Below are 27,235 nucleotides of genomic sequence, written 5' to 3' on the forward strand. Positions count from 1 at the left end.
GCCATTTATCTGCCGTTTATAGTCATTGCGTCACATAAGCTCAGCCCACATCACGCCTTTTTGCCCATTTTCTGTTATCCGGGAGTGACACGCGATGACTCGCTCGCAAAATGGCAACGCCCAGCTCGCCCCTACTTTAAGCTTCAGAACGGCTTCTCGGAATCCTATGTGTGACGTCACGGACACTACGTCCATATTTTTTTACATTCTATGGTCTTCACCCTAAATATAAACAAAGATCTAAAACGCTGAAACACCATATCACATGTTTCTGTACTTGTAAATGAACACAGTGTCGTGCTTCACTTGGAAACCTTCAGTGCTTACTTTTATATAAATGCATTGCAACCTTTGCAATTTAATATTTGCGCTAAACCATATTGATTTTATTTCTCTATTCATTGTAGCTCTTTAAAGTAGCTTTTGAACTTTCACTTTCACAGCATTTGTCATGACATTTTTTAAACAAAACTATCTATTTGTGATTTTAGGACAACAAATAAACCTACTAATAACTATATATTTTTTTCCACAACGGATGTTATTAAATGAAAAATGTAATTTGACCATAAAATATTTTGTAGAGATGACAGCCTATTGTTAAATAGACTTTTTGTCTATTTATAGATATGTATATCTATATCAGATATGTAAGGTTGGATTAAAGGCACAAAATGTAAGATTTTTTTATTAAAATATAACAATGTTATATATTTTGTTGACTTGTATACCTAAATTATACCAAATGTTTCCAAAAATGTTTAAATCAAGAGAAATAAGTAATTTTAACCGGGACAGAGACCATGCCCGTGCGTCGCCTATCAATGACATCATACCCACGTTACCCTCGGTTTCCGATTTTGTAGAAACCATGGAAACACCAAAGATGCTTTAACATATTATGTGTTTTATATGACAGGTAAGGAAACGTTTGGATACATTCATAGTAGCTGCCGAGCAAACTCACAGAGAAGCATTTTAATGTAACTTTCAACACAAATAATGTATGATAAAACAGCGCTGTGTTACCCTACGTAGGCATGAACAGAATAAGTGGAGGTGGTGACTGTGGCATAAAAAAGCTCGAAATCAAGGCGTCATAAAGCTACACCTTTGTTTTGAATAAGCGACCTCTAGCAGCAAAAAAATTACATATTGTGTCTTAAATCAATAATATTTCATACTAAATTATTGATAGATTATTAGTATTTATAAAAAATATATATTTTTATATCGTAATAAGACGATAAGCTTCTTATAATAGTATAACTAGAAAACATTGATCAAATCTCAGATATCACACACATAAAATGTCAAAATCAAAACAAGAACTGCTTTCTCTCCTCAAATTATTTATTTTGTATTTTGCATTATATTTTGAATTCATATACAATACTTTACACATCCACATCGCCCAGACTTCTCCATCTGCCTTCTTAAGGAAAGTGCCATTTCCTAAACAAAGTCCAGTCAAGTCGCATCAAGCTATTACCCTTAATCCCTTCAGGGCTTGTTCACTTAATTCAGCTACACAGCAGAAGACTGTTAAGAAGCAGAGAAACAAACATACCTAAGGCCTCAGGAGCTTGACACAAGCTCTTTCATTTTTGAATGAAAAAAACTGAATTTCGCTCAGGACATTGAAGGTCTCGGGATATGGGAAAGCCTGTGACTATGCTTTTTTGTATGCTCCCAAATCGATTTATTTGCACTTCTACTATTCGCAATTACTAATTCAAGCAAGCACTAATGGAGTACGCCAGGCGGATACATTCCTTTGGGTGACATGTGGAAATAAAGCTTCTGGGATTTAGAAGGGAACCCCACCTGGTGAGTTTTACCCATGCTTTAATTTGTCATCTATTGCTGAAAACTTTATGGCTTTATTGTTTGCTAACACTGTTTACACAGCTTTTCATATTAACATTCAATTCAAAGAAAAAGACAGAAAAGGTATACTAAAAGCTACAACTAATTTAATGGTGATCTATGATGATATAAAACCATAATTTAAGGCAATATCTAATATGGGTTTAATTATGTTTTTAAAAATAGGCAATATTTCATATGGGTCAAATAATGTTTTTAAAAAAAAGGCTATATTTAGTATGGTTTAATCGTGTTTTAAATATCTCTACAAAGAAAAATAATGCTTTGTTTTATATAATTTACTGAATATTTTTCCATTGTTGTGAATAAGATTCAGAGTGCACTTAAAGTTCTAGATTCTAAAAGGCTTCATGAACCTTTTCGGGGTTCCCATCATGGTACAAATTTGTAGATTTATTTTTAACTCATTTAGTTTAAATCCTTTTTTAATTATAATATATATTTTTATGAAAAACAGCTTGTAAACCTACTTTATCACTAGAAACTAAAAAAATAAATGCAATCATTTAACACATTTTTATTTACAGTATAAAATCTTTTCGGCATAAAATGTTTTTTTTTTTTTTTTTTTGAATCAAGAACCTATACAAAACCCCATTGAACCTTGTCAATATTTAACCTTAAAACTAGTATTTATTATTGTGATGTCTACTGAGTTAATGAATAAACCTACAAACAAGTCTATAAATCCATAGTCCATAATCCCTGGTTATTCCTTACAAAATAAAAACAAAATTCCCTTCTGTCCTCGTGATTATAAAAACTGGAGAAGGTTAGCCATATATGTTTTGAAGCTATTTGAATAAATAAGAGCTGGTTTTGACTGAAACAGAGATATGATTGACACTGAGGCGTGTGGGCTTTTGCCGAGGCACAGGTGCATGTTGACGTCGTCTGATCTATAAGAAGGATTGAGGCCAGTGCAAGAGAGCAATAACCCCAGATTAACTCACTCTCTGGATCTCATTAACGTCTGCAACAACATGACATTTGGTGTAGCCTATATATTCATGTTGAAAGCTTGGCAATATTGTACGTCATCTAATCTGCGATACGATTGACTGCTCGGAGAAAGGATATAAGATATCCTTCTAGGTAATAATATTTTTCAAAGAACTCCTTACTAATAGACACCATAAAGGGTAAATAAGGCACAAAGGTGTACCTTTTGAAAGGGTCCTGCCCCATGCAGTGGCAGAAATCCAACTCATAAAAATGCAGACTAATGATTATGTTTTAGTTAACACCGACCTAGTATTAATTGTAAATTTCGATTTGTAAATGCAAGTTAACAAGCATACAAGTTGCAACAAGTTTACAGTGCATTCTGGGTGCATCATGCAAAACTCATCCATGGCTCCCAGAATGCATTGCAACATGAAGCATGTCACCATTGCTGAAATTCATAGGCTGATTCTTGATGTCTGTGGGAGTAAATCTCACAGGAGGTCAAAGTGCTTGTGTAGAATCTGTTTTAAACCTGATTCAACTTTTCTAATTTAAAAAAATAATCAGCTGGATCTTTTCTAGAATCACTATAACACAATGTTAATAGTATATTGTTCATATTAAAATCTGTGTAATAAGCTTCTACAGAATGATTATATTTTTATCTAGCAGCCGACAGCATCAGATTGTTTTCTATTGCTTTTCTTGCCATAGAAACTCCGTAACATTAGCCAGAGACACGCCAACGTTAAAGGGTCATCAGCACTGATCACATGATGGTGACATAAAAAAATGAACAATTTTCAACACAAAATCAAAAACCAGTAAAAACTCAATCAGCTGAACAAAAGATCTTAAATTGGGAGACGTGACTTTACTTAGTTAATTGAGTTTAGTGAACTACTTTTTACTTTAAAAGTTGAGTAAACTCAAAAAAGCAAGTGTTCAGCAAGTTGCCTTACAATTTAAATTATGTCAACTTTCCTTTTTTTTTTTACAATATATTTTAGAGTTTAGCTTTAAGACCTGAATTTAAGTATTTCATATATAAAATAAACAATGTTGTGTAATATTACTGAATTAAGTGTTGTTGGGAACACATATTCACTATTAACTGACTTTTGCCTCAATAAACTTCTAATTTGCTGCTTATTAATAGTTAGTATGGTAGTATTGTAGTGTTTAAGTTTAGGTACTATGTAGAATTAAGGGATGTAGAATTTGATCATGCAGAATAAGACATTAACATGTGCTTTTTAAATACTAAATAACAGCCAATAATCTAGTAATATGCATGCTAATAAGCAGAACTGAACACTAAAATAAAGTGTTACCCTGTTGTTTATTTATGGTTTCTTATAAAGCATTTCAAAAAATATGTTCTCATGCTGTTAATTGGCATGGATAAAATATGATTTATTGTGCATGATTCATAATGTCTCACACAGGTGTTAAATGATAAGATGAAAAGTGCTTGATATACTGACTTTCATTTGCTCTGCATTCAGGAGAAGCCATGGGGTGTGGAGTCACAAAACACAGTGAATTCAATAAAAAATATGACAAAGGTAAAATATTTACTAAAAACATGTATATCAATGTTGTAATTTGAAGGCCTATGTACAGTATGTATGTTTTTTCAACGTCTATTTAGTTTGAATTTAATTTCACCTCACTGACTTCTTGTTCTTAAAAGAGATGGAAATGTCATCCCAGGTGAGATTTTACCAGTCCAGCAGAGCTTGTGTAAAACCTTATTTATCTCTTGCAGCTATGGACTAGAACACGTCTGCCAATTGTTTCTGTGACATGTCAATATATAAGTAACTCATTTATATTCTCAACATGCCTTCTTTTTCATGCATGTCTGCAGCAGCCATAAGTAAGTTTTATGACCACTTTTCCATTTGTTTGACTGTTGTCGAGTCTCACGTATTACCATAATCCCTCTCGGATGCTGCTCGGATCTGAAATGTATTGCATTTATGACAAATTAATTGGTCACACTTTAGATTAGGGTCCAATTTTCACTATTAATGGAAGTGTATGTAAGATTGTGGCCAAAATTGGTACTGCAATGGTGAATCCCCTCTCCCCTTCCCCCTGCCTCGAGGTTGCCAGATAGGCTGCAGGATCCAGCAGGAACGTTTGTAGCTGCAGCTGTGGTAACTAGAGCAGATCTGGCAACCCGGATGCCGAAACACTACTGGCTTTGTGATTGGTCGATATGTGGAGGGTGGAGCTTCAGGCCAAAACATCAACATCAGTTGAGGGCTGCAAAAACAACTTTTAAATAAATGACAATATCCTGACCAGACTACTGTTGTCAGTGATATAAGTATTTGAAATTAACATGATTTTTTTAATGTCTAGTGACATATCAGGGCCATTTTATGATTCATTGAAATAAATTTCTTACATACAGTTCCTTTAACTAACCGTTAACTGTGACTTTTGGCTTAATAAACTCCCAATTACTGCTTATCAATATTCATACAAATAAGCAACTAGTTCATAGCAAAAATTGGACCCAAAACTAAAATGTCACCAATTAATTTAATTATTAATTTAAATTAATCTAAGCAACAACAACAAAAAAAGTATTCTGATAATGATCTGTGTCATGTTCTCCTGAAAGCAATGAAAGCAGCGGTTCTGATCCAGCGCTGGTACCGACACTATGCGGCTCGCATGGAAATGAGACGCAGATACACCTGGAACATCTTCCAATCCATGGAGTACGCAGACCTACAAGACCAGATCAAAGTATGAAATCCACTAATCATAATAAATGGATGAAGTACTTAATATATCTCCATGAAAACTATACAAATATTTTTTTCTCACTTCCTCACGCAGTTATACAATTTTCTTGGTTACCTGATGGATAACTTCACTCCATCCTGCAGTGAACGTAAAAGAAGCTATTGCATGTAAACACAAATACCATATATACATCTTTCCACTGGAATATATCCATGCTAAAAACATCCTGTGTGTTCTTCCATGTAGGAAATCTGATCTCGCATATCTTCAGAGAAAACGAGGTTTGCCGAGATGCAGAGTGGGAGAGATATTTCAACTACACCAACATTGATGTGCCAGACATCTACTCTGGCCCACGGCTGACTTTTCCTTTAGATATGGATCAGGCTGCTGATCTTGTAGAGGCCTTCAAAAACAAACAAGTAGGTGTTCAGTGAGGATGCATTAAAGGCTTCTTTATTGGGATCTATGGTTTTATAAAGAAAGTTTAACATCCATCCCAGCTGAACAGAGAACATTCTAAGGGAACATACTTAGGGTCAACAGTCCAGAGCAATGGGGAGAGTGTGGAAAAGAGGTGAAGAAGCGTGTGCAGGGAGGTTGGAATGGGTGGAGAAAAGTGTCAGGTCTGATAAAAGAGTACTAGCAAGAATGAAAGGAAAGGTGTACAGGACAGTAGTGAGACCAGCGATGTTGTATAGTTTGGAGACAGTTGCACTGAGGAAAAGACAGGAGGAAGAGCTAGGGGTAGCAGAGCTGAAGATGTTGAGGTTTTCTTTGGGAGTGAAGAGGATGGATAGGATCAGGAATGAGTACATCAGAGGGATAGCACATGTGAGAGGTTTTGGAGACAAAGTTAGAGAGGCCAGGTTGAGATGGTTTGGACATGTTCAGAGGAGGGAGAGTGAATATATCGGTGAAAGGATGCTGAGGTTAGAGCTGCCAGGCAGGAGGTCAAGAGGAAGACCAAAGAGGAGGTTTATGGATGTAGTGAAGGAGGACATAAAGGTCTGAGAGAAGAGGATACAGAGGATAGGAATAGATGGAGGCAGATGATTCGCTGTGGCGACTCTGAAGGGAACAGCAACAGCCGAAAGAAAAAGAAGACTATATACAGTATAAACACACAGGGCTCAATGCTATGGAGATAACTGCTTGCCCTGCCAAAATGTTCACTGCCACACATGCTAAACTCCCTTTTGGAACCTTTGTTTCATAGAGCAGGGATGGGCAACTTTGGTCCCGGAGGGCCACTGTCCTACAGAGTTTAGCTCCAAACCTAATCAAACACACATGAATAAGCTAATCCATTGGGCATTGCTTGAGGGAACAGCCATTTATAGTGGTGTCCGAAAAACCATAGTGGACGTTATCGAGTGCTTCAAGTGAACTGTCCTGGACAGCAACAGACAGCATTAGTGGACTAACGTAGGGAATAGTGATTTAGGGTTTAGGGGGTGATTTCGGATTCATCTAATGAACACCACAAAGTGTAAATAAGGTACAAAGCTGTACCTTTTGAATGGGTCCTGCCCCAGTGACAGCACTGTAAAAAATCCAACTCACAAACATTTAGATTAATGATTATGTTTTAGTTTACAGACAATTAAATGCAAAAAAGTTGGCTTAACCAGTGAAAAGAAGTTGGTTTAACAACCTAGAAACCTACAGACAGACGAGTTTTTGTCAGGGTTGGAGCTAAACTCTGCAGGACAGTGGACCTCCAGGGCCGAAGCTGCCTATCCCTGTCATAGATTGTATGTGACATTCAGATAACACTAGATGTCTTTAACCATGTACACTTCTGCTTTCTCTAAGCAGCAGCTTCACTCTCGCTACGTTCTTCAGCTTCTTCTGGAAACATGGAAGTTACTCAGAGGATTGCCAAATATCAACCGGGTCTCTACATGCCATAGTAAAGAAATAACTATTTGTGGTGAGAATGCCTGACACATCCTTTTAACTTTTTTTTTATTGTAATGCTATTCAATGCCCCACTGGAAAATTAACGTATGAACTTTATTACAGGTGATTTACATGGACAATTAGAGGATTTGCTACTGATATTTTATAAGGTATTACATATTTTTCACACTCAGCTGAGAATGTCTTTAAAGGGATAGTTCACCCAAAAAATAAAATTTGATGTTTATCTCCTTACCCTCAGGGCATTTGAGATGTAGGTGTGTTTGTTTCTTCAGTAGAACGCAAATCAAGATTTTTAAAAATAAAATTTCAAATTTTCATCAAATTTTAATTTTTGGGTGAACTATCCCTTTAAGTACAGTATATCTATTCCTATGGATTTGTGGTCTATTTATTTTTTCAGAATGGAATGCCCTCAATGGAGAAACCCTACGTTTTCAATGGAGACTATGTGGACCGAGGCAAAGACTCCATAGAGATTCTGCTCATACTGTTTGCCTTCCTGCTTGTGTATCCTGGAGATGTTTATCTTAATCGAGGAAACCATGAAGACCACATCATTAATCTGAGGTAATGTAAATGTACTGAACACAATCATTCAGTAACACAATATTTATACAATAATTATACACACCATATATTCTTAAAACTTTGCTCACTAGAAGTATTTTTTGCAGAACCTCAATTTAGTAAATATAAAGTTACCAACACTAATCTTAGGTCCAAGCATCATAATTTTTTCTAACTCCTCCCCTCCCGATTCATACATGTTATTTTTCTTCATACTCTCTTGACAGAAAACGTTATCAAAACAAATTCTGAATCATTAAATCAGCATATAGCTATATGATCCAATTAAAAAGACTGTCTAGAGATCAGTGGTTGTCAACCACTAGAGGGCACCAGGAAACTGATTTATTTGTATTACAACTGATGTTTATATCGAGTCAAAATGTTTGAGAACCACTAATCTAGATGAGGCAGTATACTAAATTTTCGTGTTACATTTACCCTTTTTTTGCAAGAAAAAAATCTTCTGCCTATTTTTTAATTTTTTGGTGAAAACATTTCATTTTCTATTCAAAGGTATGGCTTCACCAAAGAAGTGCTGGGAAAATACAAGGTAGGTCATTACAATAACAAACTTAATATAATTATTCTGATAAGAGTGTATTTTCCCAACATTAACTACATATAATGTCTGTGCTCTACATTTCCTCCAAGTTCCTAAAGGTTTGTTTACCATGTGGAGTTAGCTGTTTATCTCCATTATGAAACAGTAAGGGATATCCCAACACTTTATTTCTAAGAATGGCATCTATTAACTGCTAGTGGCGCGCTTAGACAGTTTAAACAGGGAAACTGGTCAATTCTCCTGCAGTTATTTTCACAGTGAATGTTGGCCAGTCCTTGGTAAGAGGATTACAACAGCACGACCTGGCACTGATTACAGCAAGATTACAAAGTCTGCAAGACCTTAAACAATCTTGCACTCCGTTCACTAGTGCCTATTATTAACTAGCTGATAAATGAACTGGTCACTCCATACATGACGCCTTTATTTTTTAACATTGGAAAGATGTCCTACATTTATTTTCAAATGAGACACAGCTACACCTGGAACATTTACATTGATCTATACTAGTATTTATAAAGACTGATGGTGGTTAACTAGCTGTTAAATTAACAAATGTTTGACTGCATATATGACACCTTAGTAGGGAGTTTAATATACGTAATTTCAGTCAGGACCACTTTGAGAATTAAATTTATTGACAATCTTTGATTTGGCGAAAGGCTTAGGCTCAAAGATGCTTGTGCTGCCATACTAGGCAGCTCGAAATACATCCTTGAAGCAGAATCCCCCCAGCCTTCATAATAACCAAAAGTTTCTTAGCATATATTACAGAAAATATAAATAATAACAATAAGAGTTCTACACAGAATCCAATACTCGATAATGAGGATACTAGGAGGTGAAGGGGTGGAGGTGGGTGTAAATGTCTGTGCTACAGACTGAGGAACAGGAGTTTGAATGAGCTTAAATACTATAATTGATTAGAGTAGGTGGAGTAACAAATCAGCTGAGCGTCAGCTGATAACGTTTAGCGATCAGTGTTCTGCCTAAACTACGCTTGAATTCCATTCGATCACGCAAGCACCATGAGTCCTTTTTTTAACATTAAAATATACTTACTTATGCTAGTATTTAAAAGGACTGGGAGCTGAATATTTGACACCTTGGTAAGGAATTGTCTGGTTTCTCCCAAGGTTTATTTTTCTCCATCATGCCCCGATGGAGTTTTGGTTGGAGTAGGGGACACTAAAAATATGATCCAAGTTATTCAACTAAATATACAAATTAAATGTATTATTAAGGTCATATTTAATTATATAAACTATCCAAATCAAACTAGCCAAATCAAATTTTGTTGCAATATTGTCCTGTTTAACACTGTGAAGCTGCTTTGAAACAATCATCATTGTAAAAGCGCTATATATAAAAAGTTGACTGATTGAAGTTGATTGAATTAGATATAATTTAGACAACATATAATTTAGATAAATTCAAAACAAAATTTATGCAGACACCTTCAACATGTTCTCACTTTATCACAGTTTCTTCGCTATAGTTTAGAAAATGGTAATAAAATATGACAAGTATTAAGAGTTAAGCTATGTCAGAGCAAATCTTGATAATGTCAGATAACTTTGATAGAAAAGTATGTAATGGATGACAATCAACCAATCAGCTGTCAGCTATTAAATTAAACTACTACATTTATTAATGCAAATGTATTAATTTTACTGGTAGTCCACTGTATGAAGAATTTTGGGGTAAACTATGTCACAGTTTACTTTATTTTGTTATCCTCATAAATTAACTATAGTGTCCTGCATCCACTAGTAACAAAGTATATCTGGTGTCTGAATAATTTTTGGTTTGACTGTATATAATCACTATAATACTATATAAATGTATTTTAAAGGACTAGCGGCTGTTAACTAGTTGATAAAAACATTTGACTGCATATGTGACACCTTAGTAGGGAACATACGTATAAAAAATAAAATAAAAAACTTTTTTTAACATTGAAGATATACATTATCTATATACACTCACCTAAGGATTATTAGGAACACCATACTTAAACTTATACCCCCTTTTGCCTTCAGAACGGCCTTAATTCTACGTGGCATTGATTCAACAAGGTGCTGAAAGCATTCTTTAGAAATGTTGGCCCATATTGATAGGATAGCGTCTTGCAGTTGATGGATATTTGTGGGATACACATCAAGGGCACGAAGCTCCCATTCTACCACATCCCAAAGATGCTCTGTTGGGTTGAGATCTGGTGACTGTGGTGGCCATTGTGTGAACTCATTGTCATGTTCAAAAAATCAATTTGAAATCATTTAAGATTTGGGACATGAAGCATTATCCTGCTGGAAGTAGCTATCAGAGGATGGGTACATGGTGGTCATAAAAAGGATGGAAATGGTCAGAATTAATGCTCAGGTAGGCCGTGGCATTTAAACGATGCCCAATTGATACTAAGGGGCCTAAAGTGTGCTAAGAAAACATCCCCCACACCATTACACCACCACCACCAGCCTGCACAGTGGTAACAAGGCATAATGGATCCACGTTCTCATTCTGTTTACGCCAAATTCTGACTCTACCATCTGAATGTGAAATCAAGACTCATCAGACCAGGCAATTTTTCCAGTCTTCTGTCCAATTTTGGTGAGCTTGTGCAAATTGTAGTCTCTTTTTCCTATTTGTAGAGAAGATGAGTGGTACCCGGTGGGGTCTTCTGCTGTTGTAGCCCTTTCACCTCTGACAACAGGACTGCCGCATACTGAATGTTTTTCCTTTTGCACTCCATTCTTTGTAAATCCTAGAAATGTTTGTGCGTGAAAATCCCAGTAACTGAGCAGGTTGTAAAATACTCAGACCGGCCCGTCTGGCACCAACAGCTATGCCATTTTCAAAATTGCTTAAACCACCTTTCTTTCCCATTCTGACATTCAGTTTGGAATTCAGGAAATTGTCTTTACTAGGACCACATCCCTAAATGCATTGAAGCAACTGCCATGTGATTGGTTGATTAGATAATTGCATTAATGAGAAATTGAACAGGTGTTCTTAATAATCTTTTAGGTGAGGGTATATATATATATATATATATATATATATATATATATATATATATATATATATATATATATATATATATATATATATATATATATATATATATAAGTTAACTGAGAACTAGTGTTATTTTAGCATAATTGATAGTTGTTAATAGCATAATTGATAGTGTTGTTAATTTTCTAATTTCATTCAAATTTGATTATAATTTTAGTAATTTTGTTGAGTGTTTTTGACATTTTTATTTACATGTAATGTCTACATATATTTGTTTATTAATAAACATTTTTTATTTTAGTTGTAGTTTTATTAGTATTTAAACTTAAATGAAAAAGTGTTGCCTTGGCACCAAGCTTTATTTCAGTTCATTTTTTTCTCTCCTCCAAGTGATTCAATATTTTTAGGATAATTACATTTTAGTTAATAACAATAATTCTGCTGAGGTCTAACTTATTAACTGCTTCAGTAATGTGTTGCTCTGTTCCTGCTCTGACCTTCACATTATAGCAAAATAAATCTAATGAGCTTCTCTCATCTGTTCATTTTCTTTCAGCTGCATGGGAAGCGCATCCTCAAGTTGCTCCAGAAGATCTTCAGCTGGTTGCCTTTAGTGACTGTAATCGACCACCGGGTGCTGATAGTCCATGGAGGAATCTCAGATACCACTGATCTCGCTCTGATAGCTCGAGTGGACAGACACAGAGTGAGTCAAACAAACGGTTTGTTAAAGCCTGAACATCTCTTTTAACTGATTAATAGGATTGTTGTCTTTCTGTAGTATGTGTCTGCTCTGAAGATGCCGAAGAAGATGACTTCATCCCGCAGTAGTTTATATGCAGATCCAGAACGTTATGATGAGATGATCATCTGTAAGAACAGAAGGGGCTCGATGACCTATCCCAAACCGTTTGGTGCTCGGGACAGTTTCCAGAGACGCTCCCTTCAAGACTTCTCAAGGACTGTGTCTCGGACGGTTGAGGAGGAGTTCGAGGTCCGCCGTAGACAAGCGGAGTTTAGCATATCCGGCTTCAGCAAGTCTCACCGCATTCTGGGCACTGCCCCGTCCTTTGAGTCTGAAGCAGACTCATCAGAGATCAACGACACCAGCAATGAGGAATGGAAACAGGTGGGCTTCATTGATGTTATGTGCTTTGTTACATGTTTGTGGTTTGTTTAGTAGCCTACTGAATACTAAATTACTAGTACTAAACTTAGTACTAAAACAGTTTGGTAACACTTTATTTTAAGCTGAGCTGACATAGTTATATGTTACTACATGCAGTATTACTATAGTAATAACAGTAAAGTATGCATAATTACAAGTAACTAACCATAACTCTATAGTAAGTACATGCAGTTAAACATTATTAGACTCGTTTGGAAATATAGTGAATATATGAAATTTATTGCGAAAACCATCCCGACACTAGGCCTATACAATAAACCCTTAAAATAGGCTTACCACAGTAAATAATGGTCAGACAAAAACACATTTTAGAAGAAGGATTAATGATGTATCAACTCGTTTAAATTTAAAAATATTTCTTAACAAAAAAAGGTACATAGTCTACCTTTAAAATACACAAAGTTTAATAAAGTACAAAAGGTTTCAAAAATCTATGCTAATATGAGACTAGTGTGATAAATCTGGAACATTACGCTAAAACCAAGGTAATCATGCCTACAGTTAAATAAAATTAGTTTTACAATCTCTTCGGTGTCATCAGATTTTGGACCTGCTGTGGAGTGACCCCATGTCTCAGGACGGTTGCGTTCCCAATGAGGTCCGTGGCGGAGGTTGTTACTGGGGTCCTGATGTCACAGATAACTTTCTGAACAGACACAATCTCCAGCTCATCATCCGCTCACATGAGTGCAAGCAGGATGGATATGAGTTTTGCCACAATCGTAAGGTAAGCAATGCAGTTATCTGAGGACTTAATAAAATTAAGATTAAATGGCTTTTTGTTTTCATTTCGTCTATAGTTTTTAATAAAACGTGTCAGACAGGGACTGAATTTAGATTAATATGCTCAAGGTGTTAAACTGTCTTATTAACATTTACTTTCATGTACTTATGATGATGGCTCGTTAATTTAGAGTGGTTTTTAGGACACTGTGTCCTGTGAGTAATATAGTGATTCTCTAGCTGAGCTCAGAGGAAAATTATTCTTCAGAGGTTTAGCGCTTTCATAGTTCAAGAAATGCAAGTTCTCAGTTACTGTTTATTTCATAAGCATCGTCTCAAATGCTTCTCTTTAAAGTCTAAATTGTTCCCCATTTCATTTCATTAAAACAAATGAGATACATAGATACTTTTTTGAGAATATACCATTTAAACAAAGAAAATGTGTCCACTTCTGTTTCAGTTGTCCAGATATACATTCATCAGTTTTTAAGTGTAGCTTAAATGTCCAGATATCTTTGGGGCCAGTGTATGTGTAAAAATGTGTATCAGAAATGTTCAGTGTATTAGAAATGTTCTTGATCTTTTTAAAGGGTTCATCCAAAAATTAAAATGACCCCATGATTTCAGATGTATAAAATCTGAGTTATATTAAAAATGTCCTGGCTCTTCCAAGCTTTATAATGGCAGTGGCTTTTATTAGTCCATAAAAGTGGATCTATCCATCATAAAACTGCTCCACATGGGTGTTAATAAATGCCTTCTGAAGCGAAGTGATGTGTTTGTGTAAGAAATGTATCCATATTTAAAACTTTATAGATTAAAATAACTAACTTCCGGTGTACCCAGAAAGAGTAACCCATGATGCATGTGTATTGACGAACACAGAAGCGCAGAGGACAGAGCAAAACAAAACACCGATATTGACTCATGAGTCCCAGTTTGATTTGACCCATTGATTCTCGGTCAGTATCTTGTGTCTTACTTTGTTCAGTATCAGGCCATTAGTATGACCTGTGGACTGAGCTTTCCGCAAAGGTAATCAAAAAGGTTTTTAACCTTTTTAACTCCAAGGCCCCTCATTGTCTACAACAATATACAAAGGCCCATTGACTTTTCCAGTCTTTCATGATTTACTGAAGAAGGATTAAGGACAAAGATATATATATATATATATATATATATATATATAAATATATACATATATATATATATATATATATATAATGCGACGCTTCTATACTGTTACATGTGGTTGCAGTCAGGCAATGAGAGATCCAAGACATCCAAACTAAATGGGTTTGTTTAGTAACAGATAACTCAGAACAGTTATATCGAACACGCTAGAGAAACTTTGAACTACATCTACACAAGATCAACACACACATTACAAACGTGAGAACCGACAATGAGTGCAGGGAGTGAGTCCAAACATAAAGGAGTGCTAATGATGACGAGGACCGGGTGATGAGGAAGTGAGTTCAGGTGCTAGACAGGGAGGATCATGGGAAATGGAGTCTGGGAACAGAAGTGATCGTGACATATACATTGTGTCAGGGGTTACTCTATTTCGTAAGTTGACTTGCGTGCGGCTGACCACCGGAAGCTTATTTTAGTCTACAAAGGTTTAAATATGGACATTTTTCTTACACATACATACCACTTCGGTTCAGAAGGCCTTTATTAACCCCCCGGAGTCGTGTAGAGCAGTTCTATGATGGATAGATGCACCTTTATGGACTTAAAAATTGAACCAACAATTCACTGCCATTATGCTTGAAAGAGCCAGGACTTTTTTTTGATATAAATCCGATTATATACGTCTGAAAGAAGAATGTCATATAAACGTTGGTGATGTCCTTTATGGTTGATGTGTTTTGATTTTCAGGTCCTGACCCTTTTTTCAGCCTCTAACTACTATGAGATTGGCAGTAACAGAGGAGCCTTTGTCAGACTGGGTCCAGATCTTGTGCCTTACTTCGTTCAGTATCAGGCCACCAGTACTACCCGTGGACTGAGCTTTCCGCAAAGGTAATCGACACACATAGAAGCCCATTTCCTTAATAAAAAAATAAAAAGAGTAATTGCGACTTTTCATTTCAGAATTCTGACAATTGCGATATAAACTTGCAATTGCATGATATGAATTAATATCATGCTTAAAGACTCGCACTCAGATAAAAAGTCACAATTACTCTTTTTATTTATTTTTATTGTGGCAGAAACCTTTTTTTTTTAACTCACAGTGAGTCTGATACTGCTCCATCGGGCTATGATTATGGGGCATGTTTAATCTGAAGCGGGAAAGAAAATGCCTCTGCACACAATTGGATAGGCCTACAACCAATCAGAGCAATGGAATAAGTGTGTTGAGCGACCCCCCCCAAATCGTTCATGAATGACGCATAGTTGTCAACAGAACTCAACTGCAATTTGATTGATCCAAACAGCTCTGGTCCAGACCGAATTTTCCGACCACAAATGTTGTGGGCAGGGCTAAGTTCGGCTGGCATCCAGGATATGGGAACCCTGATTCTTCAAAGAAAATGGAAAAATATATATATATATATATCTTGATTTGTAGTTGTTGAATGCTTGTTTTGCCCTATTTTGATTAATTTAAGTCATCTTTTATGTTGCGTGGACCCCTGGTGGAGAACCACTTAACTAGGGGAATAATTTTAATGTGTTTAATGTGTTGTTTGGTATGACTTAAATTTTGTTGGAAAAGCTACAGCAGATGTTGTGTTGCAGTCATTTTGAATACAGTTGTTGCAGTGTTACAGGTTCATTGTCAAGTTTCCAGCTCATTTCTTTGTTATTTCAGTGTAAAACGCACAGAGCACACTGCTCTCAAAGTCCTACGAGAGCAACTGTTTGTACACAAGTCAGATCTTCTCAGAGCCTTTCAAGAGCTTGATAAGGAGAACACAGGTACAAACAACTTTCTGGCATAAAATGTATATTTTATACAGTACTGCAGTATTCTGCTACCTAGTGATGTTGTGGTATCACTTCCACTTTTTTGTCAATGCCATCACAGGACTGATCTGTTTGTCCGACTGGGCCAGTGCAATCGAGCGAGTTCTTCACCTGGATCTGCCCTGGACCGTTCTCCATCCTCAGCTAGTGTCCAGCACCACTGATGGGATGCTGGACTACCATGGCTGGTTCCGGGATCTCGCCCTAAAAAAGCCCAGCTCTGAGGTAAAGCAGATCACTCGATTTGATCTCTCTGTCTGCTGTGTTAGATCCTTTACAGAAACCACTCTCTTCCGTTCTACTCTACAGCACATTGAGCAGAGTATGCTGGAGACTCTCTATAAACATCGCTCCACCCTGGAGACCATTTTCAGAATAGTGGACACAGATAATTCAGGTATGAAAAGATAAATGCAGGTTATATTAATACTAATAAACTCATTAATATAACTAATATACTCATTAAATTACCTTGTAATGTTTAATCAAAATTATAACTGCATCTTCTGGTGAAAACATCAAACTTCTATCTAGTGATCTACAGTGGATTTAAAAAGTCTACAAAGCCTTTTAAAACAGCTGTTTTTGTGATTTAAAAAAGTGAAACAAAGATATCAGAACATTTGCCAGTTTTATGTAAAAATGATAACCTATGGAAACCGAAGTGCCATATTTCAGAGAAAAACAGGTAAATAAATCAAGTGATGTGAAATAGTACACACTTCGTAGTATTCTTGCTGGACTTCTCCAATCATTTAGTCAGCTAAAACCCACATAATCGACTAAAAGCTCGCATTCATTTTTCAACGTCCACATTTTAGAATCCAAGAAAATCAAGAAATATCAAAACGATGTATACTCACATAAGGCTCCAGTTTAAAGAAAAGAAAAAGGTTTTAGTGTATGGGTTTTAGTAATGCTGCATTCACTCCACTTGATGTCAGTATAAAGTCCAAGATCAGTCAGTGCAACAGCAACAAAAACACATTACGGGGTACATTTCTCTCTTGCCATGCTGAGGAGCTATTTGAAGTGATCATGGTCTAATATTTAAAGATGCATGTAACGGTAGTTAATATACTTTTCTTTCGTACCGCAACCTATATATGTGAGCAAAACTGTTTCTCGAACAAGAAAAAATGTAGGGCGTGATTTTTCTCCTGTCCACTGGAAATTGATTGGATTGTAGGATCATTGTAGTTTGGTGTGATCTCATGTGAGTGACAGGTTGTCCCACCCTCGCTCTAGTAAACATGTAATTAAGAGAAACTGTTGCAAGGGGGAGTTCATTTGATTAAAGTGTGTACATGAATTTAAAAAATTTATGGGTAACACTTTATTTTAAAAAGTCTTAGAGCTTAACCTAACATTGATACCTAACAGTAATAATCTAGTGTGAGTTAGTTGACATGTAGATGCAAAGTTACTTATAGTTAGTAGAATGTTTAAAGTGGACCATCAAAATAAAGTGTAACTAAATAAGGATTTGCATGAATAAATCATTTATAATAAACAATGCACATTTTTTTTTTTTGAATTGTCTATTTTGATTTTATGACGACTTTAACGTGTCCCTTATGATGAATAGACAAATTCCTACAGAGAATAGACAAAAAATAGTTGGATGCTTCCCATAGCACCTTCCTATGGCATATGTTTCTGTTTTTCACAGGTCTCATCTCTTTTGAGGATTTCCGCCAGACTTTGAAACTGCTCAGTGCCTATCTGAAAATGGAGATCTCTGAGGAGGTCATTAATGAGCTGGTTATCAGCACGGACACAAATAATGATGGTAGCATTGACATTGATGAATTCATGGAGGCTTTTCGGCTGGTGGACAAAAGCAGAGTTGAGAGAGGTAAAAGTCTATTAAAGTTCAAGCTGGAATATCAAAGCCTTCCTCGGGAGGAAGAAACCGCACAAACTGCCGACTCTACAGGCCCACATATTTCACAATGTCCACCTTCACAGACTGCAGACTCACTTGGTCCACACACTGAAGATTGTTCATCTTCACAGACTGAAGATCTCTGTGATATTTCTGTTCTTGTTCCACCACAATAACTGTTGTAAAAGTGGACTGTTGTAACCTGTAGTCTTCCTTTTGGTATTTCACCCTCCAGATCAACCTTTGTGCTTTTTCAGACTTAGAATCTTCTTCTCTAAATCGAATATACACCTGTGTTAGCTTTAGGTTCAGGTTTACAATGCACCTGGAAGTTCTGTGATCAATCATGAAGGTTCTCCACGATTCTTCAATGTACTACATTGTATTACAAGCTGATGATCTCTCAAGGATTCCTATATTTGTTCTTATCTACCTGAAAACTGGATCTATCAAGATCATGAGGCTTTTCAAAATTGCCTTCATTGCCTCTGACTAATTTGTTTGCATATTCTGTATCAAAACGAGCCATCAGTATCTTGAATAATACACCATGACATAACTGTATCGTAAAACATAGACCTTGTTGTTTATAATGTATGTGATATTTGTGTGAATATCCAAGTAAAAAGGTAGATAGAGTTTTGCCTGCAACTTGTGTGTTTCAAGAGCTATTTTTAATAAGAGGCATGTTGACGTTAAGCTCTGTGCTATTGCTGTAAGCACATAAAAGACATTGTCCTAGAAAACATACTGGCCAAAAAGATGACTGAAGTTTTCTTATCAGCCTACACACTGACTGAGGGAGATGGTTTAGAAGGTTAGAGGGTGCCTACTTGGAAGTAGTAGTGCTGCAGGGAAGACATATTTTTATAGGCCAGAAACGAGTTAGCATTTTAGAACTTCCGATTCCATCGCCCTGAAGTCAATGGGTTTTTTGAAGGAGTTTATGGTTAAATGCCTATAAGGTCTGTGGTTAACACAAGCTCAATATATTTTCATGTTTTATTCTACGACATAAAATATATCAGTAATCTTATTAAATCTTTTACTTGTCTTGGGACAAGGTGGTTGCCTACAAGTGGCTGATGCTGTGTTGAAGTGCGTTCCATTTTCCTCAAATGAGAGATGTAGCTGGCAATGACGGCACATCCACGTTGACACGGTGGTGTAATTTATTTGAGTAAATATAATTAGTTACTGCACTTAAGTATTTTTTGTCTACTTTGTAGTTTTACTGAGAATCAAAGATATTAGTAACTTTTACTTCTACTTGAAAACATATTTGAATAAGTACATTTTTACTCCAATACACTTATGTTGAGTAATGCGATTACATATTACATTTTGCATGGCACCTAACTTTTTCTGCAGCCGTTTGTTTTGCTATAAAGAAGTGATATCGCTATCCAAGGGCATTGAAGGTACTATATATTGTAAGCTCTGCCTTTACTCACCCAAACATGTCAACAGGGATACTTTACATGAATGCGAGTGCATTAGCAGGTGTTTGATTTATGAGATAAGGACAAGACTGCAGCCGGCGGTGAGGCTGAAACCAGCACGTCCAGTGCAAGAAGGTTTTTGACTTTATTATTTTATTTATCGGCTATATTGACAAGACCTTTTTTGTAGAATACTGGTTTACTTATGGCCTTTTTGTGCACTTGAGCTTAACTGAGACTTGAAAGTTTGTAGATGTTTAAGAGGCTTTTGTGTTGACCTGGTTTATTGCAATATTGAGGTGTTCAGTTAAATTTTGATTTTAGAAAATAAACATGATTTCTCATCTTAGAAATCAATTGTTTCTTACTTTCACTGATATGACTCAGGTGTTGAGGACTATTGTATCGTTGAGCCTATATTTAGATTGAGTAAAATACTTCAATCAATCAATCAATCAACTTTATTTATATAGCGCTTTTACAATCACGATTGTGTCAAAGCAGCTTCACAGTGTCAAACAGGGTAATATTGCGACAAAATTAGATTTGGCTGTACAGCCGTACTGGAGAAAACAGTGATGTTATCAGCTTATTTTAATTTATCATATAGCGACAATGTTGGCAGATCAGTATTATAGTTTATAGAATTAAATAAGACCTAATTCATATATTTTATTTGTATAATAAGTTGAATAACTTTAATCATATTTTTAGTGTCCCCAACTGAGCAAGCCAAGCCAAAGGCGACAGTGGCAAGGAACCAAAACTCCATCGGGGCATGATGGAGAAAAATAAACCTTGGGAGAAACCAGACTCAGTCGGGGTGCCAGTTCTCCTCTGGCCTATTAACACACCGTGTAAGATTATTATTCTGGCAACCTTACAGGTCGGAAATCATATTAGATCGGATTATTCAAAATTTTCAGGGTATCACGGAAGAGACAGATTTATTTAGGATGGGGCGTCAATTACACAAGAGTATGAATACATGAAAGATCGGAATTATTGCGCCGAAGACGGGTTTTGAGCATGTCGTGCCAGTGAGGCAAATTCGGAGGAGACACCATTTGACACGGCTCAGCAGACACTCCAGGATGCGTTGGTCATGTCCAGGCAGGTCCACCATCCGATCCGGACAGGGCCCAGATCCGGGATAAACCTCGGGATAAACAGAGAGACTAACATTAGCGTAGATGTCACTCTTTTTATGATGTAACGAGTACATCAGGTGTTATGGGAAGTGTTCCCGGTTCCGGCTGACCTAGTTAATGCAGCCTAACAATCAGTCAATTGAATTGAATAATGAAAGTTAAAAATGTTCTATGTGTATGCCATAGTAAAGAGATGTGTTTTTAGTCTAGATTTAAACTGACAGAGTGTGTCTGCTTCCCGAACAATGCTAGGAAGACTATTCCACAATTTAGGAGCTAAATAGGAAAATGATCGACCGCCTGCAGTTGATTTAGATATTCTAGGTATTATCAACTGGCCAGAGTTTTGAGACCGCAATCGACGTGATGGGGTATAATGCGTTAAGAGCTCGCTTAAGTACCGGGGAGCTAAACTATTTAGTGCTTTGTAAGTAATAAGCAAGATTTTAAAATGTATGCGATGTTTAATAGGGAGCCAGTGCAGTGTTGACAGAACTGGACTAATATGATCATACTTCCTGGTTCTAGTAAGAACTCGAGCTGCTGCGTTTTGGACTAGCTGGAGTTTGTTTATTAAGCGAGCAGGGCAACCACCCAGTAGAGCATTACAATAATCTAGCCTTGAGCTCATGAACGCATGTACTAACTGTTCAGCATTTTGCATTGAAAGCATGTGCCGTAATTTAGATATATTTTTAAGATGATAGAATGCGGTTTTACAGATGCTAGAAACGTGGCTTTCAAATGAAAGATTGGTATCAAAGAGCACACCCAGGTTCCTCACTGACGACGAGGGCTTGACAGAGCAGTCATCAAGTGTTAGACAGTATTCTCGGTTACTACTTGTGGAGCTTTTCTGTCCAATAATTAAAAATTCAGTTTTATCTGAATTAAGTTGCAGAAAATTACTATTCATCCAATTTTTTATATCAGCTATGCATTCTGTTAATCTTGTGAATTGGTAGGTTTCATCCGGGCGAGAGGAAATATAGAGCTGAGTATCGTCAGCATAACAATGAAAACTAACGCCATGTTTCCTAATGATATCTCCCAGTGGTAGCATATACAGGGTGAAAAGCAACGGTCCTAACACTGAGCCTTGCGGTACCCCATACTGAACTTGTGATCGGTGTGACATCTCTTCATTTACTGCTACAAACTGATAACGGTCAGATAAGTACGATTTAAACCATGCCAAAGCAGTTCCACTAACGCCAACATAATTTTCGATTCTATTCAGAAGAATATTGTGATCGATAGTATCAAATGCAGCGCTAAGATCGAGTAACACTAATAGAGAGATACAACCACGATCAGATGATAAGAGTAAATCATTTGTAACTCTAATTAGAGCAGTCTCAGTGCTATGATACGGTCTAAATCCTGACTGGAAATCCTCACATATACCATTTCTTTCTAAAAAAGAACATAATTGTGAAGACACGGCCTTTTCTAGTATTTTTGATAGAAACGGTAGATTCGAGATTGGCCTGTAATTGATTAATTCTTTAGGATCAAGTTGTGTTTTTTTAATAAGTGGTTTAATTATAGCCAACTTAAAAGTTTTCGGTACATATCCTAAGGTCAAAGATGAATTAATGATATTAAGCAGAGGATCTATGACCTCTGGAAGTATCTCTTTTAATAGCCTAGTCGGTATAGGGTCAAGCATACATGTTGTTGATTTTGATGATTTTACAAGTTTAGCCAGTTCTTCTCCTCCTATAGCAGTGAATGAGTGTAATTTTTCCTCAGTGACCCTGCAGTGCTCTGTCTGAAGTGATACTGTAATAGACGGCTGCATGGTTATAATTTTATTCCTAATATTATCAATCTTACTAGTAAAGAAGTTCATAAAGTCATTACTGCTGTGTTGTTTACAAACATCAGAAGCTGAAGCTTTATTTTTTGATAATTTAGCCACTGTATCGAATAAATACTTAGGGTTGTGTTTGTTTTCTTCTAAAAGAGATGAGAAATAAGCAGATCTAGCAGTTTTTATGGCCTTTCTGTATGCAATCATGCTCTCTTTCCACAAATTGCGAAAAACCTCTAGTTTTGTTTTCTTCCAGCTGCGCTCCATTTTTCTGGCTGCTGTTTTAAGGGCCCGAGTGTGCTCGTTGTACCACGGCGTTGGATTATTTGCTTTAATCTTCTTTAAGCGCCGGGGAGCAACTATGTCTAAAGTGCTAGTAAAGAGAGAGTCAATAGTTTCTGTTGCAGCATCAAGTTCCTCTTGGCTATCTGTAATGCTGAGGAGATGGAACTGATGAGGAAGATTATGTACAAGGCAATCTTTAGTCGCAGCGGTTATCGTCCTGCCATATTTGAAGCGAGGGGATGGCTTTGCAGCCTTAGGTAAATTAAGTATACATGATATTAGGTAATGATCTGAGATGTCATCGCTCTGCTGCAGAATTTTAACAGTATCAACATTTATTCCATGTGACATTATTAGATCTAAAGTATGATTAAGGCGATGAGTGGGTCCCGATATGTGTTGTCTAACTCCAATAGAGTTTAGAATGTCTCTAAATGCCAATCCCAATGCGTCTTTTTCATTGTCTACGTGGATATTAAAATCCCCAACAATTAGTACTTTATCTACAGCTAATACTAACTCTGATACAAAACCAGCAAATTCTTTGATAAAGTCTGTATTGTGCCCTGGTGGCCTGTATACAGTAGCCAACACAAATGTCAGAAGGGATTTATCATTTACACTACACAGCGTTACATAAAGCACCAAAACTTCAAAGGAATTATATTTGAAACTAGACTTCTGAGTAATACTGAAAATATTATTATAAATTACAGCCACACCTCCCCCTTTACCTTTCAGACGTGGCTCATGTTTGTAACAATAATCTCGGGGGGTGCACTCATTTAAAGTAATGTAATCATCAGGTTTTAGCCAGGTTTCTGTCAAACACAGCACATCTAAGTTATGATCTATAATCATATCATTGACAACAAGCGTTTTTGGCGAAAGGGATCGAATATTCAGCAACCCAAGCTTTATCAATTGTTCATCCGTATTATATCTGTTTTTTATTTGTTGGACATCAATTAAATTTTTACTGTTGAATGGTTTTGATGGTTTTTTGTATTTACTAATTCGGGGAACAGACACAGTCTCTATGTGTACTTAAGTGCGGTTAAAATGGATACTTTAAGACTTTGACTCAAGTTGTATTGGAATTGGTGACTGGAATAATGGAATAAATCTTTGTGTACTGTTTACACCGCTGGGCAAACATTTGTTGTGCTTGCTCTTGGCTCTTTTTTTTTACACAAATAATTATTTTTTTACAACTGTTTCACCACAGTTGATGTGCTGTGATCCAGCTTTGAGATGCAGGGTGGGCCAAGTGACATTTTTTCATATTTTTTCCCCCCAGAAATAAAACAATTTTATAACAAAAGGGACAGGTATTGAAAGGAACTCTCTATATTTACAGGGTTCAATACAGGAGCTTTTCTACAGGTTTATTCTGGTCCAGATTTTTACTTGCCCTGCAAACATTTGCACTGGCCCCACCACTAAAAAAAGTCTCTTATTAGTATTTGAATACATATTCAGACAAGTCAACAGTCAGTAAGAACAAATTACAAGCAATAGCACAAATAAACAGAATCAGGTCAGGACTGAGGGGTCTGGGGGCCCCTGGGCTTAAATCTGCACTAGGCCTATGTCATGTTACCGTCCGCTAGGCTAGAGGGCGCCTATTCAAAACAAAGGCGTAGTTTGATGATGCCAAGTTTGAGCGCAGAATCTTGGGACATGTGGTCTTCACCTATCTTTATCTTTGCCAGTGGAAAAGAATCGGGATATGAAATGAATATTAATTTATGTAAATCTGTACTACTTTAACGACAAGACAAGACAATGACACTTGCGGAAAAAACGAATAAAACACCTGGCACATAAAATCGGCTCCCATATCCGCCATTTTTAACGGTTGTGCCTCGTCCATCTCGGGAACTTGGGTATCAAAATTATTTCCGAACTTCCAAGGGGTAAACACGACATCAGAGGGCGTTCATGTGCAATTTTTACCTCGGAACGATAATTCCGATAGCACGTGAAGGTGGCATTAGATACATTTGAGTGTGTTTAAAATGACGTTAGTGCATCCGCCCTTGTGCGTGCGTCTAACAATTACTGTAATTTCAAAGTAAAGTAAGGAATTACTCTTAATTTATTTGTAATGTACAGTACATTTACTTCTGATGTGATTCAAATACTGTATATACTACTACAACAACAATTATATATAATAGTGGATTTAATATCAACATATTATGTAGCTGTAATATAACTTTCTCTTTAAATATTTTGGTCAGTTTAAGAATAATTTATGCAATTTTATATTATTTATTTGAAAGAACTAAAAGAGCAGTTTCATGTCTATGTTTGTTAATTTGGTCGAGATTGATATGGGATTTGGAAAGTTATTGGTATACTAGGCTATAGTTTTTAGAAAGAGAATAATTGGTCATCTAATTAGACCATTTGAAGATATAATTAGAAGCTAAAAAAAACATTTAATAATAGGCTTTATTTTAAGTATGGAACTAAAACCACCAGTACTATTAATGAGTAAGTTGAATTCAACTGATTCGTTCAATGTGCTAATTTATTTACAGTTTTTCTGTTGACTTGGTACATTTTTTTGAACCATCCTCAGAATTTGCAAAACAGTAAGTGCATTTCTCAAAACAATTTGTACAAATAGCAAAACACCATGGATTACCTGCAAAAGCCAGTCTCTTTCTTAAAATCCTTAGTTCATCTCTCAGAAGTAAATATCTGTCAATGAATATGTGCCATCAGAATGACAAGTCCTTGTGTCATTGTTTATGAATAACACAGTCGAATAACTTAGTCATGTTGTCGTTTACTCTGGAGGGATGTTCTGATGGAAACTATGGCTAAAGTTTTGATGACAATTATTGTTAATTGTAGGTTGCACCTTAGTGTATGTGGTAAATGGTTAATGGACTGCATTTATATAGCGCTTTTATCCAAAGCGCTTTACATTTTTGCCTCACATTCACCCATTCATACACCGACGGCGATGTGAGCCATGTAAGGCGCCATCCAGCTCGTCGGGAGCAGCTGGGGTTAGGTGTCTTGCTCATGGACACTTCGACACTTGGTCAGGTGGAACCGGGGATTAACCCACCAACCTTTCAGTTTGTAGACAACCTACATGAACCACTGAGCCACTGCCGCCCCATATGTGGGAGTTTGATTGTAAGAGACTGGACAGGATTCATATTTACGCTTTTACTGTCTGTAGCCTACTGTAATTTGTTGACAGACCATGCCATTGCGATACAGAGAGGAAAAGAGTTGCACAAAGAAAAACTAAAGTAAATGTGAGCATAGGACAATCTTCTTAGGGAAAACTGTACATCCGCGGTGCTGTAGGAATTACAGTGCAGTCTTCCTACCTCCTGACGTTCGTTTGTTGGGCCACAAATTCTCATCCTCATCACAACAAATATCTTTAGAAAAAACAAGTCTATTGGAAATGTGTAGAAAAATGCTTGACATATGATGAAAACTTGTTGCATGTAAAGACTTTACGTAATGCTATGATCTAAATGTTGTGGGCCATGAGAGTATTCAACGGAGAGCCATTATAATACATTTTGATCAACATGACATAAGCAATTGTTAACGTAGGAAACAGCAGAGAATTATACATAATAATTTGCATGGATGTACTACAACATTTGCGACTTGTTCAAAGAAATGAGAAATGATGTGAAGTCGTTTTGAGAATTTAACTTCTGAAATGAGAAATGTACCGACTGAGAAAAACTGTAACTTGGCAAACGACAATGTATTTATGAATGGGTAGCTTAAATAAATAATTTACTCATCTGATTTGTTCGAATACATTGAATCTTTGAGGAATAAAACACAGTGTTGCTTGAAGACGCAGCAGTTGTGCTCTTTGTTCTGTTTTTGAAAGAGCACACAGAATGTGTCTCTGAAAGTTACTCAGTAACATCCTTTGTTCTGTTGTCACACTGCAGATGTTTGGAAAGACAACACTGGTGGGGCCTGTGTGAATACTATTTCATAGATTTATGTTAAAAAATATAAAGAAAAGGAACTCACTACATTTTTTTCTCATTAAAATAAGATTTAGCGCAAATTTT

At 36.4% G+C, this 27,235-nt stretch overlaps 2 protein-coding genes across 2 annotated transcripts in view; one reads left to right on the top strand and one right to left on the bottom strand.

The window, feature by feature from the left end:
* Nucleotides 1-1,512: 1,512 nt before the first annotated feature.
* LOC137070743 (lysosome membrane protein 2-like) overlaps nt 1,513-27,235 on the bottom strand; it is a 132,641-nt gene continuing 106,918 nt past the window's right edge. Inside the window, exon 12 of the mRNA XM_067438151.1 lies at nt 1,513-1,535. Within this exon, the coding sequence (XP_067294252.1) occupies nt 1,528-1,535 (8 nt within the window). The 3' untranslated portion in view covers nt 1,513-1,527. The remainder of the gene's footprint in view (nt 1,536-27,235) is intronic.
* ppef2a (protein phosphatase with EF-hand domain 2a) lies at nt 2,477-19,104 on the top strand. The gene is made up of 18 exons (XM_067438154.1): nt 2,477-4,406; nt 4,537-4,554; nt 4,712-4,720; nt 5,477-5,604; nt 5,698-5,752; nt 5,851-6,026; nt 7,426-7,540; nt 7,633-7,679; nt 7,934-8,100; nt 8,617-8,653; nt 12,243-12,392; nt 12,468-12,815; nt 13,417-13,602; nt 15,484-15,626; nt 16,423-16,529; nt 16,639-16,802; nt 16,887-16,974; nt 18,250-19,104. Exons 1-18 carry the CDS (start codon nt 4,355-4,357, stop codon nt 18,639-18,641), a joined length of 2,382 nt encoding a protein of 793 aa, XP_067294255.1. The 5' UTR covers nt 2,477-4,354; the 3' UTR covers nt 18,642-19,104.

The sequence above is a fragment of the Pseudorasbora parva genome, chromosome 3, assembly GCF_024679245.1.
Source record: "Pseudorasbora parva isolate DD20220531a chromosome 3, ASM2467924v1, whole genome shotgun sequence".
Taxonomy (NCBI): domain Eukaryota; kingdom Metazoa; phylum Chordata; class Actinopteri; order Cypriniformes; family Gobionidae; genus Pseudorasbora; species Pseudorasbora parva.